General features: G+C 36.9%; 3 protein-coding genes across 3 annotated transcripts in view; 1 reads left to right on the top strand and 2 right to left on the bottom strand.

The window, feature by feature from the left end:
• LOC109094670 (NACHT, LRR and PYD domains-containing protein 3-like) overlaps positions 1-19,512 on the top strand; it is a 392,152-nt gene that overhangs the window by 97,386 nt on the left and 275,254 nt on the right. The gene's annotated exons all lie outside the window — the stretch shown is intronic.
• LOC109055740 lies at positions 1,628-11,022 on the bottom strand. Its single transcript, XM_019072925.2, has 6 exons — positions 10,817-11,022; positions 7,199-9,096; positions 6,940-7,033; positions 4,112-4,161; positions 3,871-3,945; positions 1,628-2,413 (listed from the first exon to the last, which is right to left on the bottom strand). The coding sequence occupies exons 2-5, from the start codon at positions 9,092-9,094 to the stop codon at positions 3,901-3,903; spliced, it is 2,085 nt and encodes a 694-aa protein (XP_018928470.2). The 5' UTR covers positions 9,095-9,096; positions 10,817-11,022; the 3' UTR covers positions 1,628-2,413; positions 3,871-3,900.
• Positions 12,352-19,384, bottom strand: mfsd13al (major facilitator superfamily domain containing 13a-like). The gene is made up of 6 exons (XM_019072926.2): positions 19,009-19,384; positions 16,404-17,132; positions 15,606-15,760; positions 14,325-14,408; positions 14,092-14,235; positions 12,352-13,092 (listed from the first exon to the last, which is right to left on the bottom strand). The coding sequence occupies exons 1-6, from the start codon at positions 19,153-19,155 to the stop codon at positions 12,951-12,953; spliced, it is 1,401 nt and encodes a 466-aa protein (XP_018928471.1). The 5' UTR covers positions 19,156-19,384; the 3' UTR covers positions 12,352-12,950.

A 19,512-nucleotide genomic window follows, 5' to 3' on the forward strand; every position in this document is an offset into this window, starting at 1 on the left:
CTGTCACTGTTGAATCAAAGTGGCAATTGAACTGTTCCATGTAAACGTACTTACAGACTGTGTGTCAGAAGCACCAGACTGTCCTTGCAAAGTCAGAATTGCCCCATTTTATAGAAACAGACACTGGCATTGTGGGCTACTCTCACACATCTGAATATTTGGGTTGAACTGTTCCGGAAAAGTGTTGTAAATACAACTTAACCACTGATTTCTAGTTGTGTCCTCTTTTGGAAGGCCAAACAAAGTAGTTTAGCTTACAAAAAAAAACACACAGCCTCTACAACAACACGGCGGCTCCTAACTTTAACAAAGAAAAACAATATCTATTTGAAACTTAAACCTTAGCAACTTCAACACTACAGATCTTCTTTATGCACCAAGAGCTTGTAACACTCCAAAGAAAATGGAAAAATTTATATCGCATCATATGACCCCTTTAAATAAACAGAAATCAAGACTCACATTATAAGTAATAGGCACAGTCAGGCAGAGGCAGAGGTCTGAGCAACACCAGCACTGTTACTGGATCAGTGAATTCACACACTGCTAAGAGACAAGCACTATTTTCACCACAAACACAGCGGATGTCAGCAGGGACCTTGGCAGCCTTGTACAGCTAGTGATCTGATGGGTATGAGTCATGAGATTATACTAGAGGAAAAATAAGGACATATCAGAATCCATACATACAATAAAAAAAAGTAAGTAATTAAACAAAAACAAAAAATAAAGCAATAATAATAATAAATATAACTCATTCCAATTAATTAAAAAAAAAAATAACAAAACAATAAAAATCATAACTCACAAACAAACTACTGACATCTAGAGACAAGTCCGGTTACAGGACATACTGAATTTTTCACAAATGAAAAAAAAAAAAAATGCTGGACAGATTTGGTGCACACTGTATAAAGATCCTAAATCTAAAGTAATCCTTAAAATCCACAACTTTCAATCTGTTTTATGGAGTTTTGTCTACTTAAAGTCAGTTGAAAAGCTGAATAATCAGTATGTTTTTGAACTGTTACATCCATTAAAAAAACTCTTTCTTCAACTCATTTTCATTTCCTGTCAAAAACTAAATATGCCACTGCTACTTGGCCATAGCGATTTGGACCAGTAACCAGAAGACTTTAGCACCCACCAAGCAATACCATGGTAACATCCTTGCAGTTATAGAGAATTGCAGTAAAACAATTTAGCAGCTGCAGCAGAATGCCCTATTAACCACATAGCAACTCCTCTCAGAAAACATTATCAAATAATGACCCCGCTGCAACCACCCACATCCCTGTAGCATTGTAATGGAGAGTTTTCCCAGGAGTAAGGACCACTCACAACATAAACACCTAGAGTGCTTTATTCTGCTGCAGTGTGCACTTACTGCTGTTTAATAAGAGATTAATTTAGCCATAACAGAAGCAAAGACAATCTTTAAAGACAAATGCTCACACAAGTTCATCTGCCATCTGAAGGTTGTTTAGCACCACCACCAGGACAAATGTGCATCAACAGATTGACTCCAGTGCCAACTAAAGGACCGTCACACAATCCAGTGTTAGGAATGTAGAATAAAAACATTTATTGAAAGAAACAGAACTCGAAACATCACAAGGCATCAGGTGAAATGGAAAATCCTACTCCTTGATTCCCAGGCCACGAGTTGCAAAATATAACTGAAATCAGATTCATATTTAAAGCACCCTGTAGCTGTTACAAACATCAAATCATAATGTGCCTTTTTTAAAATTATAAACACACTCTGTCCCTTTAAAGGAGGCTGTTCATTTGCAAATAAATATACACCTATGCATTAAACATAAATAGAAATAAATATGTTCACATAATAGGGCATACGGTACCACTGGAGGGGACTAGTTCATTCAGCATTTCAGTTTTATGTAATAAAGATATCACTGTTACAGAATGGACAGTTGGTGTTACATATGATCGAGACGCTTAAGTGCACATAAGAATGAAAATCAAGGAGAAAAATCAAGCACTTCTGCTCAATACGCTTGTACTGTCACTTCAAATGAAACGGGGCTCTCGTTTTTTTTTATCTCCACTGTTGGTTAGAATGCCGTAACATTGTAAAAGGTTTTATGGGATTCATCCTGAAGCAGACGGGAGATATTTGGAATATTTGATATGGAGATGTAAAAATCTGCAGTGGAGTTTCTCGGGTGTTCGGAACGCAGAGGAATGCAAAGAAAATCATCCAGCATTGTCCAAGGGTTAACAGGTACAAGGCAGTGGCTGTCTGCAGCACATCCAGTCGTGAACATTCAACTGCCTGAGAGTACATGTAAACACTCAACGTGTGAAGTACTAATTCAAATGGAATAATCTGTAAACACATTAGGGATCCACTCCACAGCCAGATAACCCAACATCTGTCGAAGTCTACCTGCAGAGGAAGATCAAAGAGAAATTAAACATCATTACACCATAAAACACAGCTTTAGTGTGTGAAATGAGTAGTTCATTAATGCTGAAAAACTAACAATAAGAACAAGAGTCTGTCAGACTTGCATTAGAAGTGTTATTATATATATATATAATAACAATGTTTTCCAAACCTGTTCCTGGATCTAATTTATGTATTACAGTAAATGTAAATATAAAAATACTGTAATTTGTGGATTTCTATAAAAAAAAGGCAGTATTACTAATTCTCCCATCAACTGTGAATACCTCTAACAATACATCGTTTTTAGCATTAGGAATGAATGAACTGAATGATATAATGTAATGTAGTGTCGTTAAAAACTATACAGACTTCAGAATAATTATATATAAACAATAGTGGATTTAACGTCAAAATGTATGTACATTTGATGTTTTAATGTAACTTTCCCTCTTTAAAGGGATACTCCACCCCAAAATGAAAATTTTGTCATTAATCCCTTATCCCCCTGTCGTTCCAAACCTGTAAAAGCTTTGTTCATCTTCGGAACACAATTTAAGATATTTTGGATGAAAACTGGGAGGCTTGTGTCTGTCCCATAGACTGCCAAGTAAAATACACTGTCAAGGTCCAGAAAAGTATAAAAAGCATCGTCAGAATAGTCCATCTGCCGTCAGTGGTTCAACCATAACGTTAAATGCTGAACCAACAACACACACTTTTTGATACGCGGATGAAAACAAAAATATGACTTTATTCAACACGAATTGTTGACAAAGTCGTTTTTTTTTTTAACGACTTTATTCGCGCACAAAAAATTGTATTTTTGTCGTCGCTTTAAAAAAGTATTGTCGTCGCTTCATAAGGTTACGGTTAAGCCTCCCTGTTTTCATCCAAAATATCTTAAATTGTGTTCTGAAGACGAACAAAGCATTTACAGGTTTGGAACGACATGGAGGTAAGTGATTATGACAAAATTTTCATTTTTGGGTGGAGCTTCCCTTTAAATACTTTGGCCAGTTCAAGAATAACTTGCACAATTCTATATTATTTATTTTAAAGGATTAAAAGAGCAGTTTCATGTCTATCCATGTATTGCTCATCTGGTCGAGTTTGATACAGGATTTAGGAAAACAAATAAAGCATTACTTTTTAGAAAGAGTAATTAGTACAGTAATGTAGTTACACTGTTAATTAGTATAGCTAGTAATGAAATACTTTTTATTTAACAACTCACCCAACAAAATGAAAAATGTGCTATCACAAAATGTAATATCAAAGAAATTAAAGACGCTTTTAAGCGAGACAAAATCTCACAAAACCCGTCAAGAACATGACCACATTTTCTTTAAGCAAAATCTAACTAACGTCATTCTTCTGATTCTGTTCTAAAGGCAAAATAAAATGTCTAAGGGCTTGATAAAGGTGTGAGTAGTGGGATACTTGCAGTAAAATACCTTCAAAGACATATCAGCACCTCCCAAATGTCATCTGTTCTTCAACCTGCTAACGCTCATTCTGGATGTTTTATTCTGAGAAGACAAAAACATGAGTGATCATTACCAGCAGTGAGGATGATGCAAGAGGAAGACAATAAAGCTGAGAAACCCAGTACTGCAGTCTATTATGCTGCAAACTCATGTCATTTCCATAACTTAAACTCATTGTTTCTGAGAAACTCCAGCTTAAATAAGTCACCTTGTGCTTCGGGCATCTTATTGTGAAGTTCTCCTCATTGAGCGCACTGCCTGTGGAGACACAAGAGTGCAGATAAGCACCTCGACAAGATGATGACATAAAAAACAAGCATCAGTGCAACAAAATGGAGATGAGTGAGAAACTCCAGAACAGCTGGAAATAGGAAACAAACTGATGCCTTACGAGGAGCTAAAATCTCAACAGGGCTTTTCACATTGTGCTTAAACACGGGTGATTGTCGTTCTAAACCCCACTCTTTAACTGCAGGTAAACGTATGAAACCCTGCTTCAGAGCACAGTTAGCACTGCTTTGTTTGTACAGTGTTAAATTATGTGGTGTTAGAATGTTACAGCTAGATGCTTAGCAACAGACAGCCAATTGTGCGCCTCGTATTCATGTGTTTGGACAGTCACAGAAACAGTCTGTGTTGTATAAACAGTCGTTTCATCTTTTGTGTGCATGTTAAATGGTGGTCGAAAACACATGAACTGGAGTGAAGAAGAGACTGCTTTATTCTTACATTTACAGTCCACTGAAAAGTCCATTTAGAAAAGACCTGATAGTACAGTCTGTAATAATACGAGGATGTGCAAATGCTAGAGCTTTTACTGAATCAAATCACAATCAATGACATTGACAACGCTAATTAAAAAAAAGAAAGAAAACTCAGGGTTTAGGAATGTACAATGTGAAATGTCAAGAATGACTTGTTAAAGGATAAGTTTACTAGTATTATTTAACCACATTGGAGTAGGTGTACCGACCCAGTGTTTACAGGTGTGGAGAAGGTGGACCGTTCAAAAGTTGTATGTTGAATGAAACCTAAAAGACTTCTTATTCCGGGGTGTGAATAAAGGCCTCCTGTAGCTAACCTAAAAGACTTCTTATTCCGGGGTGTGAATAAAGGCCTCCTGTAGCTTTTAACCTAAAATGACAGTTTTTTTCACAAGATAAGACCCTTATTTCCGGGGTGTGAATAAATGCCTCCTGTAGCAAATCCATGCATTTTTGTAAGAAATATATCCATATTTCAAACATAACAATTACTTTTTCTCACTTCTGGTGATTGTCGTACAAGGAAGTTGTTGTGGCGGATGACGCAGGACGTATGCGCAGATATGCTAGTCTCGCGAGTTTGTTTATAGGAGCAAAGGAAGCAAAGTTTCCTTACTTTAGCAATGGAAAACCAGTCTCCTCTTGGCTTATATCAAAATCCTCAGACATTTTTCTTTACAAATCCTCGGTTTGTGCCTCTAATTAATGACTGGCATTTTGTTTTGTTCTCTGTCCTCTCTCCACAAAAAACACAAAACCACAACACAACACCACACCCCAGAACGGCATAAACGCTTCCACACACAACACACATCACACAAAAAAAAAATTTTTGAGAAATATTACATTTTGTGTATTATATTACAATACAAGTGTAATACATTTGAAATATGGATATTTTTCTTGCAAAAACACATGGATTCGCTACAGGAGACCTTTATTCACCCCCCGGAGCCGTGTGACGCACATTTTATTATGGATGCGCACACTTTATTTGACGTGTTTTGGACTGTTGAACAACACCCACCCACACCTAGGAAGAATGCTTGGAATAGCCAGGACAATTTTTAAAATGACTACCATCATATTAATCATAAAAAAGAAAAAAATAAAAAACAACTAAGAAGCCTCAGGGATGAGTAAATCACAGGCTAATTTTCATTTTTGGGTGAACTTACCCTTTAATTTCTTTCCAACTGAAGAAAGAAAGACATGCACATCTTGGATCACATGGAGTAAATTTTCAGGAAATTTTAATTCTGGAGTGAACTGATCCTTTAACCCCGGGTAAATTATGAGCAGTATGAAAGGTAAAGCAAGATAAATAGGGTTTACAATGACCGATGGTTAACTATTTCAAGTGTGAAAATGACTTCAAACAGTGGTTCCCAGCCCTGTTTCTGAAGCCCCTCCAACAATGCACATCTTCTTAATGAAACACACCTGGTTATTGCATCAGCGCATTAGTAGAGACCTAGGCTGCGTCTGAAAGCTGAAAAATGCCAAGCCAATTGTAACTGGTATGTGCAAGGCTTTTGGTGTTATTCTCACTTCCACTTTTTTTTGGTTGTAAAAACAGATTGTTATGTGGCTTGATTTTGCAAACTGGCATTTTTTTTAATCACAATTTTACTGTTTACTCCACTTTGTTATCCTTCTAGGTTTTATCTACAGCGGCCAATCAATCAGAAGTCTCACACATCCTCAATTGTTTACTTTGCCTTTGCAAAATAAAGAGGTAGGAAGGGACATCCAAATCCAAAGATCATGTCACATCAAGTCTACTGAGATACCTTCAAATTATAAATTTTTGAAGGTAGCATAAATAGGTCACTGCCTATGATATCCTGTGCGTTCAATTTCATGACAATTGAGCTAAAAAATAAAATGCTGCCTGAAAGTTGTGATTAGTGGAGAGTTTGTGTGTCATATTTTGATAAAATTGTTTTTATCGTAATTTAATATTCACCTACTTATCACCAAAGCCATTACGTTGCCTCAGAAGTCTATCCGAAATCAATTTCAGGAGGTACCTTTGTACCTCATTGCCTGATAGGGCAGCAAGTCAACAAGCCAGCAGCCCAAGCCTTTGGACGCAGCCCTGAATGCATTTATCATTCATCACTGCCTTGGAACAAATATTTTTTTCAGAAGAACCATCAATTCAGCCAAACCGACACTGTAGTTTTGTAAAATGTACATTGCATTATTTTTGGTTTCAGTTTACATGGTCTCACGAGAGACACAGTATGGGCAAACTGATGACCATTACCTGACTGCAGGGCACAGGGAAAGTGGTACTTATTGGGGCAATCTTTGAAGAAACATCCCAAAGTGGCACCAACCCTGTGACAGTGTGAACACACCTGCAACAACCAAACACAACAGCAGTTTACTGCTTCAGACAAAAAAAAAAAAACAGGAACATAAAAATCTGCTCTCACTTTCGTAACACAAAATATAAATTGTTATGATTTAACCCAGACATTTCTTCATTAGGTTCACCCTGACAGGGAAAGAAAAAGACTTACTGTTTCTTGCGCAAGCCGGATGGCTTCCTCCAATCCGTAGAGTTTCCCCTTAACCAAAAAGATGCCTGCAGTCCAAACGCTACAGTCCTCATGTATCCAGTACTCACTACACACACCAGACTCCTCAACGCTTTCTGAGCAGTTCTCCTTCCTCTGCCGTTTGACAGACTGGGATGCACCATCCTCCAAACTGTAGACCGAGTCCAAATCGCTGCAGTCAGGTTCCTGCTTTTGGGCAGGAGGACTGGTGTCAGATTTACAGACGGCCTTAGCTCCACTGTTGTGGTACGGCCCATGCAAGTCCCCAAGGCCTGCAACATTGCCAGCCCTTCCGCACAGGCAACAGAAATGCCTGACCTGCAACCTGGCGTCAGAGCCAACACGGCCCAGCTGTAAACAGGACGTCTTTGGGATGACCCCCGAGACCACCTGCTGTGACCCTTTCTTTGTCGAATAAACATCCTCTTCCCTAAAATTGATGATTGTGCAGGATGAGAAGTCCATGTGTATGTACGGGGCGAAGCTGTCCGGCCTGGTGTCTTTCTTCTCTTCTTTGTGGTTTGCATATTTTAGTTTGATCTCCGGCTCTTGAGGTGAAAACATAGATGAAGGTCCAGATGATCTAGGTTTTCTGCGTCTTCTCTTCGCCTTGCTAGTTGCCGATTTGCCATCAGGTGGCGCTCTCACCCGCTTAGCAGGTTTCTTGGGTTTGGGTCTCGGTTTTGCCCGTTTCCTGCTCTTCGAGGCCGGAGTTTTCCGCGGACGGCTTGACATTGAAGACGAAGCCCCACTCTGTGGAGACTTGAAGATGCTTGTGTTTTCTGCATCTGAGGTAGATGGTAAGTTTTTGGGAAAAGTAGCATCCATGTCTGGATCGCTGTCTTCTGGAGATATGGGAATACAGACCGACTCCATCCATGACAGCAAGGACTTGGATTCAAAGCCGGCCCTGCCATCACGGGCTTCCAAAACAGGCTCATCCAGGGCATAGAAATCGTTCACATTTTTGGGAGAGCAGTCCATTTTAACTTCTTGCTTTACAATGCAATTTCTTTGTGTTCCACGATTTCTCTTATTAACTATAACGCTCTGAGTTCGGAAGCAGAAGTTTGGAGGCGTCTTGCATCTGGAGTTGCTTACTGGCACCTCAATGATGTCACTGTCATGGTCACTAGAGATGTATTCAATGGAGCATGAAGTTGTATTTTTAGTGGCAGAACATTCGGATGCGAGCGTTTCGATGGCAGTTTGCTCAACCACTGAGTTGGTGGAACGTAGTGTGTATGCAGCTGCGCTGGCGTCCTGAGGTAAACCCGATGAGCCCTTAGTTTGTGACACGCCTGTGTCACTCAAGTATGTTTCACCACAACCGGTCGAAATGTCTTGTGGATGTGTTTCTAATACACTGTGCGCTATCCTACCTCCTGGTGTGCTGTTTTCTAATATTGAATCTGCTTTTTTGTGACATTTTTTTGTTTGCGTCAACAAATCGTCCATTTCGACACTGTAATCACTGTCATCTGTAAACACTTGGTCTGTGGGTGGGCACTGAGACAATATCTGAGCCACAGATGGCAAGCCATTAATCACTGGTAAAGGTATAGAGTAGGGGCCCTGGGGTGACGTGCCACAAGTCCTTGTCCCATGATGCTTCAATCCTGGTTCTGGGTGCTCCGGAGAATTGGGTTTGCTAGGCCGAGTGATGTACCGAGACTCAGACATGTTAATGCTATTGCTCCCTGAGGTAATGCCACACCAGCTGGGCTTTTTCACCAGATCCAAAGCCTCCATGGAGTTTGTCTTTAACGGACTCTGCCTGCAACCCACGGACAGATCCAGAGCTGAGGAACGAGACTCCTGAAGGTGCATGACATCAGCCTGGTTAAGAGGGTCCATAACTGAAAGAAATCAAGCAATTTTAGGTGTCAATAACCTGGCCAATGTGGACTCTGCAGACTCTGGTAACTGTACTATTCTTCTATTATTGAACCTGAGAGCTGCTTTCGATACAGTAAATCACTGCATCCTGTTTTTATAGTAAATCACTGCATCCTGTTACAAAATGTTAAAATTAGGCTGCCATTTGTGATACTGCATTAGATTGGTTTACATTATATCTCACAAGAGTTTTCTTGTGGAAATTGGTGAATTTTCAACAAGCTCAGTTCCCATCACTTGTGGGGTACCCCAGGGCTCTATTTTAGGTCCAATTTTTTGTTTTATATTTCAGTCTCATAAAGTTTCATATCACACTATGCAGATGATACTCAGCTTTATTTCCCTCTAAAATGAGTTTCTGATTCAGTGTCCCCTTTGCTGGCTTGTTTAGAAGACATCAAGAATTGGATGGAAAATAATTTTCTTTAGTTAAATAAAATAAGACTGACGTTTTTTAGTTTGGCCCTCCACACCTTTTAAATAATTGAGCCCTACTCTGGGCCACTTTGAAGAAAACATCCAGGAAAAAGTACAAATCTGGGAGTTATTTTTGACCCTGAACTAAAATTTGACAAATAAATATGTTCTATGTACTATAGTTTTAATGATTTGGAGGTTGTTATTCATGCATTAATTTCAACCAGGCTGGATTACTGTAACACTTTTTTTGCTGGAATTAACCAGTCTTCACTTTATCCATCAGATCATCCCATAAGTTATCATCTTTTAAATCATCTCTTAAAACATATTTTTTCCTCAGGTTTGCTTAACTTTTCTCTCTCGTTTCTTGTCTTGCACTATTTATTTTTCTTCTTTTCTTGATTTCCTGTTTTTATAATTAGTATTTAATGATTGTAAAATGTATATGTCCTAATGCCTTTTCTTGGTTGATATTTTTTTTTTTTTTTTTTATGTTTTGGCTGTGCATCACCTTGGTCAGCACAAGCTCCTTTTAAGGCGCTATATATATAAACCTGATCTTGACCTTGACTGTTGGTGAAAAAAATAAATACAATCAACTTAGTAGAAAAGTAAAAATAAATGACATAATAACAATGATATAGAATCATAAAATGTAGCTAATAATTTATTAACCTGACCAATTTGAACTCTGCTGGGAATATTACAATACGTTAGTAAAGTACAAATTAACATAGTAAAAGAGTAAAAAAAAAGAAAAAAAAAATATTAGAAATTAAAAAAATGTTAATTTTTTATTACTATACTGCAGAATAAATAAATTATGCATCATGCTAAACACTGATTCATACTAAGAAGAGAAATCACGGTTCTCCTTATTTTTTAAAGAACTCGAATGTGATCCGGATATGCTTGATGTACAGGTTTTCAATACTTAACCAGGAAGTAAACTTAAAATAAAGTGCCCCTTAACAAAATACAATCTCTGCTGATTGTGCTGCCAAATTGAATCTGAAAGCAAACGCATCCTACAGACTGGCACAGATTAACACACAAACAGAAACGCACAGTAGCTCTGTATGCCCATATTAATAAATATGACGCACACTAGTAGCTGTTAACAGTGTTTGCACTGGTTCTATGAGTGGTCCTGCGCCACGTTGTGATCGATGTATTGACTGATATTGATGGAGTCAGAGGCTGACTCACTACCACAGCTAACGCTAACCAGGTGTCAGTGTAACACTACAAGACACTTACCAGACAAATAACGCGTCCCTTTAACACCCAGAGTTACTGAGCATATTATCAAAGGCACGGGTATTCAAAAAATTAATCTGGTCTAAAACACACGTGTATTAATGATATAAAAGATTAAAACTCCTGGCGAAAGCTGGACAAGGCAGTTCTTCTGCTGAACTGCGTGAATCCGGCTAAACATGGCGACCGGAATACGCAACACAATAGAACTGCCTTCAAAATAAAAGCGAATGGATCGGGAAAAATGTATAATTTATTGTGTGTCTTGTGTGTCATCATTTGGAATACTCATCTCCATGAATATATAAGAGCATACAATGGAAAGAAAATATACACTGCCGTTCAAAAGTTTGGGATCAGTAAGTTTTGAATGATTTTTTTTTTTTTTTTTTTGTTAAAGAAAGTTTCTTATGCTCATCAAGGCTGTATCTATTCGATCACAAATACAGGAAAAAAATAACAGCGTTCTTCTATTTCAATATACTTTAAGATATAATTTATTCCTGTGAAGCAAAGCTGAATTTTCGTGACATTATCCTTCATGAATCATTCTTATAAATTGAAAACAGTTGTGCTGCTCAGTAGTTTTTGGAACCCGTGATACGCTATTCCAAAGTTTGGGGTCAGTGGATGTGTTAAATGGATACAAAGTGATATTGTTAGAAAATATTTCTATGATATAATAGTTATAATGATAATATAATAGTTACAATATACACTACTATATTCTTAAGTTTGGGTTCAGTGTTTTTTTATTTTATTTTTTTTCAAGAAAATGTATACTTTTATTCAGCACGGATGTGTTAAATGGATAAAAAAAGTGATAGTAAAGACTTATATTGTAAGACAAGATTTTTATTTTGAATAAATGCTGTTCTTTTAACTTTCTATTCATCAAAGAACTAAAGAAAAAAGTATCATAGGTTCCAAAAAAAAAAAAAAAAAAAAAAAAAAATGTTAAGCAGCACAGCAGTTTCAACATTGATAAATCAGCATATTAGGATGATTTCTGAAGGATCATGTGACACTGAAGACTGGCGTAATGATACTGCATCACAGAAATTATTTCACAATAATACTGGATTTTTGATCAAATAAATACAGACCATAAGAGACTCAGTTAAAAACATCAAAACTCCCAAAACTTTAAAAAAGTGCCCTGAAGAATGTATATTTCAACCCAAATCCACACTAATATAACTATAATCCTCAGTACAATATTACTGTAATATAGTAATTTATTATTTTTTCACAATCAGATTTTATTGCATCCTTTGTTTCCTAATGCACATATCAGATCTAATTATGACATATCACACATCGTTTGACCAGAAGGTTAAGTTTATTGACGTAGAAAAATAACAACAATCACAAAACCTTTCCCACTAACTATTCAACTAATAAATATATACAAAAATAATGTTCCGTGTGAATCAACACGAAAGGCATGAATATGCACTCATCATCAAATTCAACTTTAAAGAGATAAAAAAAAAAAATTTTAGTTAATAGCTTACTGTGTCTTTTAAATTTTGATTTGGTCCTTTACAGTTTGAATTAGTGGTATTTGAATTAGTAACTGCAATCACAAAGCTTTGCGTTATAGCTTGGCATCGAGAGAATGTGTCACATATCACACGACTCTCTGAATTACTTCACTCTGATTGGTCAACCACAGCATTCCACTCCCTGCTCCCTTTCCTCACACATAATTAAACAATTTACACTCAAACTAATATGTTACATACATTTTTTTATTTATTTAAGTAGAGTGGAATTAGTGGTGTCATGTGCTCTCATGATAAACCTCTTTAGGGTGATACAACACCCCTCAACTTCACTTTACTTTGAGGTTTGTTTTTAAAAGGATTGTCTGACTATATATTTAATTTACTTACATAACATTTTCCAACATTTCAGATAAAGTATCTGATTTCTGATGATCTGATTTGTGAGATACAGTACATACAGTACAACCAACAACCACCAGAGAAACAAACCTGCTTTACAGTACTAAGAGATTCATCTAGAAATTCCCTTTTCCACTACATTACAGTCTGTAGTTTGACAAAAATCAACATATAAATCAAGTGCTGCAGGTGAGCGCATACAAACGAAATAAAATGAGCCGAATTCACCCATCGATGTACTTTGAGTCCACTGTGTGGCTCTCTCGTATGGAGAACGGCCTCCATGCGAGCACCTGCAGGCCTGTGACACACAGCGGCACCACACACACCAGGTAAAACATGGCACTGTGTAGGGACTGAAGAGCACTAGGAAAACAGAGAGACAAGACGATATTTCCTTCAGTGCACTGGACCTTTTCCACCACTAGAGGATGACAGACCTCTGACTGCTTACAGAAACACACATCTATCAAAATTCCATCATGCATGACAAAATAAATCTGACATAAATAAACGTCTGTTATGTATGAAAGACTGTTTCTGCCATTGAATAATAAAAAAACGTTATTGCAACTTTTTATCTCACAATTCTTACTTTTTTCACAGAGCTGTGAGATATTAATCGTGAGTTATAGAGTCAGAATTGCGTGATATAAACTTACAATTGTGAGTTTATATCATGCAGTTATGAGAAAAAAATTGCAATTCTAAGAAATAGAGGTAAAATTGTGTGATACAGTATAAACTCACAATTGCGAGTCAAAGTCCGATTTTTAGGGGGGAGGGGGAGACTGATATGTTCTCAGAATTGCGAATTTACATCTCACAATTATGACTTTTTAACTCGCAATTCTGAATTTATATCACGCAATTTTGACTTTATTTCTCAGAATCGCGAGTTTATATCTCACAATTATGACTTTTAAACTTGCAATTGCAAGTTTATACAGTGACGGCGCTACACCTGGGCTGGGGGGGGAGTGGGCTATAGCCTCATCAGAATTTTTTATTTTTTAATAGCCCCATTTCTTTATGAAGTAACTCTGACGTCATCAATATCATTTATTTTCTTAGCACATATTGGTGTAGCCCCCCCCCCCCCCCATAGCACCGGTAAAAAAAAAATTCTGGCGTTTATATCACGCAATTTTGATTTCATTTCCCAGAATTGCGAGTTTATATCTCACAATTATGACTTTTGAACTCGCAATTGTGAGTTAATATCACGCAGTTATGAGAAAAAAAGTCGGAATTGTGAGATAAAAAGTCGCAATTAGCTTTTTTATTTTTTATTCAGTAGCGGAAACAGGCTTCCATAGTTTTGCTTTAACAAACTGTATTGGGATATTTGATAGATGAAGTTACCTTGGATCTGCAGCCTTCGCAACATCTTTTATTTCTGCATAACCATATTGGTTTAGAACCGCCACAACCAGCATAGGAGCTAAAGACTGTGCCGGCTTTGTGAAAAGAGCGTTGGTCCCAAAAACCATAGACGAGAGAGGAGAGCTGGAGACATTTCAAAAAGTCATTTTTTAAAATCACTTCATTAAAGAAATTGTTTGTTACACTGTTTTTTTTATAACAATGACAAATACCTGCGTTTGTATTTCTGCAGGTCAGAGTCAATGATGTCAGCTAGAGGCAAATTGAAGAGACTGAAGGCCGCCTGAACTAAGACCCTAAATCACCATCAGAAGGCAAAACAACACACATTCAGACACAAGGTTGGCTGATATTCCCAAGATATTTTTCTGAACATTTTTTGACATTTAGTAGTTACTTTGTTATTTGGTAAGGTTTTTTTTTTTGTTCCTGTCTAAGGTCATTATACTATTTATGGCCATTTCACTCTAGGAGAAAAAAAAAATTATACAAATAAAAATAATATATATGTTAATTATATGACCCATTTACATTAAGTAGAAAAAAAACAGCATTAATAAGTGAACTGATTTAAAATGCATCATTAGCTAAAAATGTTCATGGAAACATAGAAAAGTAAAATTTTTCAGAAATTAAATATTTCACTAAAACTATATATACACTGTAAACATTACTATTTACTACTAATCATTATAATATTACATCAATAAAAAATTAAAATAATAATATAAGTACAAAAAAAAAAAAAAAAAAATAAAAAAAATAAAATTTTTATATTTAAAATCTAATTAAACATTACAAATTTACTTGTTTACAGTAGATATTTGGTGGATGGGAAAAAGGTCCTCCTTTATAAACCACTTATGGAAATATTATTATTATTTATTTTTTTTACATCACCCAGCCCTATTCAGAAATGTATCAAAGTCCAGTGAGCATCAAAGAATGCTTTATACTATAATTAGTCAAAAACACATAATCTGGCCTACATTTTTTAACTTCTATTCACTGGTAAACAGTGACTGTAACACCTAAATGCAACTATTGTTCAAATGTTTGGGGTCAGTAAAATTGTATTAAATTATATATAAAAAATAATACTTTCAACAAAAATGCATTTTAAAAAAGTGACAGTAAAGACATGTATAATGTTACAAAAGATTTATATTTGAAAATATATTACAATAACTTTTTCATTTTTCAATTGTAATAATATTTCAAAATACTGCTGTTTTTACTGTTTTAGCATCCAATAAATGCAACCTCGCTAAGCATAAGAGTCTTTTTTCAAAACATTAAAAAAAATCTTACCGACCACAAACGTTTGTTGTTCTATAAAAACATATTAATACCCACACCCCAATTGAAAGCAAAAAACACATCATATAGCCATTCTCTGGTTGGAAGCACATATCTTGTTCTATCTTAACATATTAATTCCTTCATCCCAATGGAGCGCAAAAGGAACAGCATTGTGCTGTGTAATTACTCACATGTTGGAAGTGAGGAACAATGCAAGGAAATAGTAGCTGCCTGGACCCAGGAGTAACATGATCACAGCAGCTCCGGCCTCCACGTAGAAGGTGATCAGAATGAGTCTGTAGTAGCCAAACTTCTGGAGCAGATTCTGGCTGCACAAAACCAACATCTGTAGAAGAAAACACAGACATTTTTAAGATATTTAAGTGTTAGTTATTGATATATAGATTTGACTCTTGAGTAATGACTCAAGTATGAATGACAATATAAGTAATGCTTGCGACAACCAGTGTTGGGGAAAGTTACTTTTAAAAGTAATGCATTACAATACTGCGTTACTCCATAAAAAGTAACTTGTAAATAATTACGTTACTTAGTTACTATTAATAAAAAAGCGATGTGTTACTTTACTTTTGCGTTACTTTTTCTCACCTGGGCTGGGCTTGCTAACAAAAAAGAAATTAATAAGAATAAAGGCCTTCGCACAACCGAGTCTGAAATTCTCTTCAGAAATTTTACTGTTCATATTTATTTCTAGGAATACTGAATCTGTTTTAGTAAGTAAATGAATGAGTTAATGCATGTTACGTCTAGAACTACAATAACATCATGTTCTCTCAATGCTTCTGCATCAATAAATGGAAAACAAAAGAATTTGCATTACTTACTTTGAAAAAGTAACTCCGATATTTTGCTGTAAATTTAAAAGTCAATGCACTACTTTACTAGTTACTTGAAAAAAGTAATCTGATTACGTAACTTGAGTTACATGTAATGCGTTACCCCCAAAACCGACTACAACTGTGATGCACCTGAGGACAGATGAATCCAGCTCCATACATGAAGCTCTTGGCAAGCGATGGCAGGACATCCTGAGGAATGAGGTGCTCTGCAAAAATCATGGTGAAGTTATTGCAGAACGCCACCATGAACACCTGGAAAAAGTTCATGATTACGAACAGCTGGAAGTCTCTGTTGGTAATGATCTGCCAGGTCATGGACATGACGGATGACAACGAGAGCGGCGGCTTCTGAGGACTCTGGGAATCTTCTTCAGAGGCTTTACTGTCAAATCGACTCTCGCTGTTGAAGCCCGTGTACAGCATGCAAACACAAGCCAATATGGCCACAACCACGCTGAAGCCCTGGAAGGCAGCAAAGTTGTCCATGTTTTGGGAGATGAGACCACAGAACAGCACACTAGAGGAGCCCACCAGAGACGCCACCTGGCTGTATTTAATCAGCCTCAGTCTGTTCTGATGGTGACCGGAGATTTCTGCGAAGAGGGCGCACTGGGCTAACAGCACGAATGTGAGCATGCCATCAAAAGCGCAGAGGGTCACCATGAGGTGGACGCCGCTCAGCCAGTCATCCGGCTCGTACGTCCTCCACGGGAACCACGCCAGCAAGAAAGACAGACAGTACAGCGGGGCTCCGTATAAAATGGAAAGCCTCCGCCGTGAGCAACACTCCATACGCGAGTTGTCTTGCAAATATCCAAACAAGGGGTCATTCAGTGCATTCCAGATCATAAAGACAACCTGCAGAGACATAACTGTGGGATCTTTAAAGGTCCAAATAACATTTTAAATAAGCATATAATGTGTATAATAGCAGGATATTAAAATGAACTTAAAATGCCAGTAACACATATTCAGTGCTGACAACGCTGTGCTTGCTTTGATTTGATTTTAACATGTTTGACTTTGCTCTTCTACAGAACACAAAAGAAGATATTTTGAAGAATATTGGTAACCAAACAGTTTTGGATACCAGTAATAACTTTACATTGTTTTGGAAATACAAACTACAAGTAAAAATAAAACTAAGGAAACACTCTATTAAGAAACTCCACACCAAACGTTCTACTAACTATAAGCAACTAACTTTCTTTAGAGTTGAAGGATTCTTAGATCCTCACGTGCAAATTGTGTGTGTTGTGTTTTAATTTTCATGTTTTTTAATTAATTTATAATCATTTATTCACATAATCATTTTATAATCATTAGTCGTTCACATTAATTGGTTGCCTTTTATAGGTGGCTTGTTAAACCAATAAATCATAATGGAATATGTCCCAAAACACACTACAGAAAACCATTCTTTTATGGCTTTAATGGTTAAAAGTTGATAGTTTGTAATGTCTGTAATGGTATTTGTAATGGAAACCATTAGAATTGTCTTTGATGGTTCCATTGTTCTGTTTTGTTTTTTCAGCAGGGAGTTAGCCTGTGGTTGCAAAGTTACTTTTAGTTAGTAGAATGTCTAAAGTGGACACAAAATAAACAGTGTCATCAAAAGACATTTCTCAGACTCTCTTTGTGTGTGTGTGTGTTTGTGTGTGTGTACGTGTTCCACAGAAGAAAACAGACCAAACAGGGTTGAAACAAATGAGGGTTAGTAGCAAAATCTTCTATTTTGGGTAAACTATCCCTTTAAAAACCTGAAAGTTAGTGTTGAAGAGCTGTTCTAAACCACAGAAACAAATTTAAACATGCCTCTGTTTTAGCCTGTTAGTTAGCCCGAAGAACCTGTTCCTTCCTTGATTTCGTATATAGGGGTCTTCAGACGGTCTTGTGGCCCGGCTAAGCTGGTTAGGCTGGTCTGTTGATGGTTTTAAAGAGTTTTAGGGCTTTTGTAAGGTGGAAGACCAAATGAACATGATCTTGGCCAGGCTGGAAGACCAGCTTAACTAGTTTAATTTAGCTAAACTGGGTTTAAGTTTGTTTGCTTTTAATATAGTATAACTTGACTCTTTATTTATCCAAAATATTACATGTTTATAATGTTCACAGAAAATATTGCTGATGGACAACCATTTTTATATGCAATTAAGGCATATAAGCTGAATTCAAACCATTTTTTTTAAACATTAATTTTTCACAAATATTTGAAAACAGAAACAATTACTTATTTGACTGGCAAGGGTGTTATAGCTTATGAAGTTGGCAATATGACAGTATGTGTTGATGTTCTCAATACTAGCCTAGGTTATAGCACGCTGTAATATGATCAAACCCTAGGTGCATTCATATGAATATATAAATGGAGCTGTTTCTCTTATCAATTGTGAAACAACATCAGCAATTTTATAAAATCTTCAATACTGAAATAGACCATCTCATCACTACTACTGTCCTCTCTTCACCGCTGAAGAAGACATTCCAGCCAAACTTGTCAAAAATCCGCATGCGCAAGATGACTGACAGGCAGAGCTCGTTTCTGATTGGCTGAAAAGTGCAGGCCTCTCCCACGGCTTTGTAGCTCTGTTGTCTAGCGCTTGTGTGTGTATCGTTTTTAATGCTTTATGAAATATATTCAGTAATAAAAACATGTAGTTTACATCAACGTTAGTCAAAACATTACCTCCCTAATATGGTAGTTCAGATTAATAAGTTAAAACCTCTGAAAACTCACCTGTGACTGGTGGAAGGCTGTCTCTGATATTTGGTACTTATTTAAGAATAGCTTTACATAGTAGAAACTAAAAATGCTGTTCATCATGCCAGCCCCAAGCGTTGTCATGGAGTAAGCCAAGGCAGCAGGATGAGCAAAGTGTCTCATGATGCTAATCGGATGTTTGACTTGCTGGAAGTTAAAAGTTTGTCAACAAAGGACAAGCGACATTCAATATGAAACTTAACACTATAATAAAACTCATACACACGCGGCGAATTAGTTAGCTCCCGGATCCTCTCAGACAATGTTGCTATAGGAAATAAAAGCTCTGAGTAAAGCACTTAAGTTTTGAGTATAACCACAACTGTGCTCATTCTGCTTAAACACAGTGCAGTGCAACACTTCCTGATATTCAAAAGTAGGCGTGGCTTATACGCAAATCGATCCACTAGCAAGCCGTCATTGGACGAGACGCCACCAGAGTCCCGCCCTCGCCCTCCTATTGGCCAGCGCAGAGACGCG

Source organism: Cyprinus carpio, chromosome B3, assembly GCF_018340385.1.
Source record: "Cyprinus carpio isolate SPL01 chromosome B3, ASM1834038v1, whole genome shotgun sequence".
NCBI classification, from domain to species: domain Eukaryota; kingdom Metazoa; phylum Chordata; class Actinopteri; order Cypriniformes; family Cyprinidae; genus Cyprinus; species Cyprinus carpio.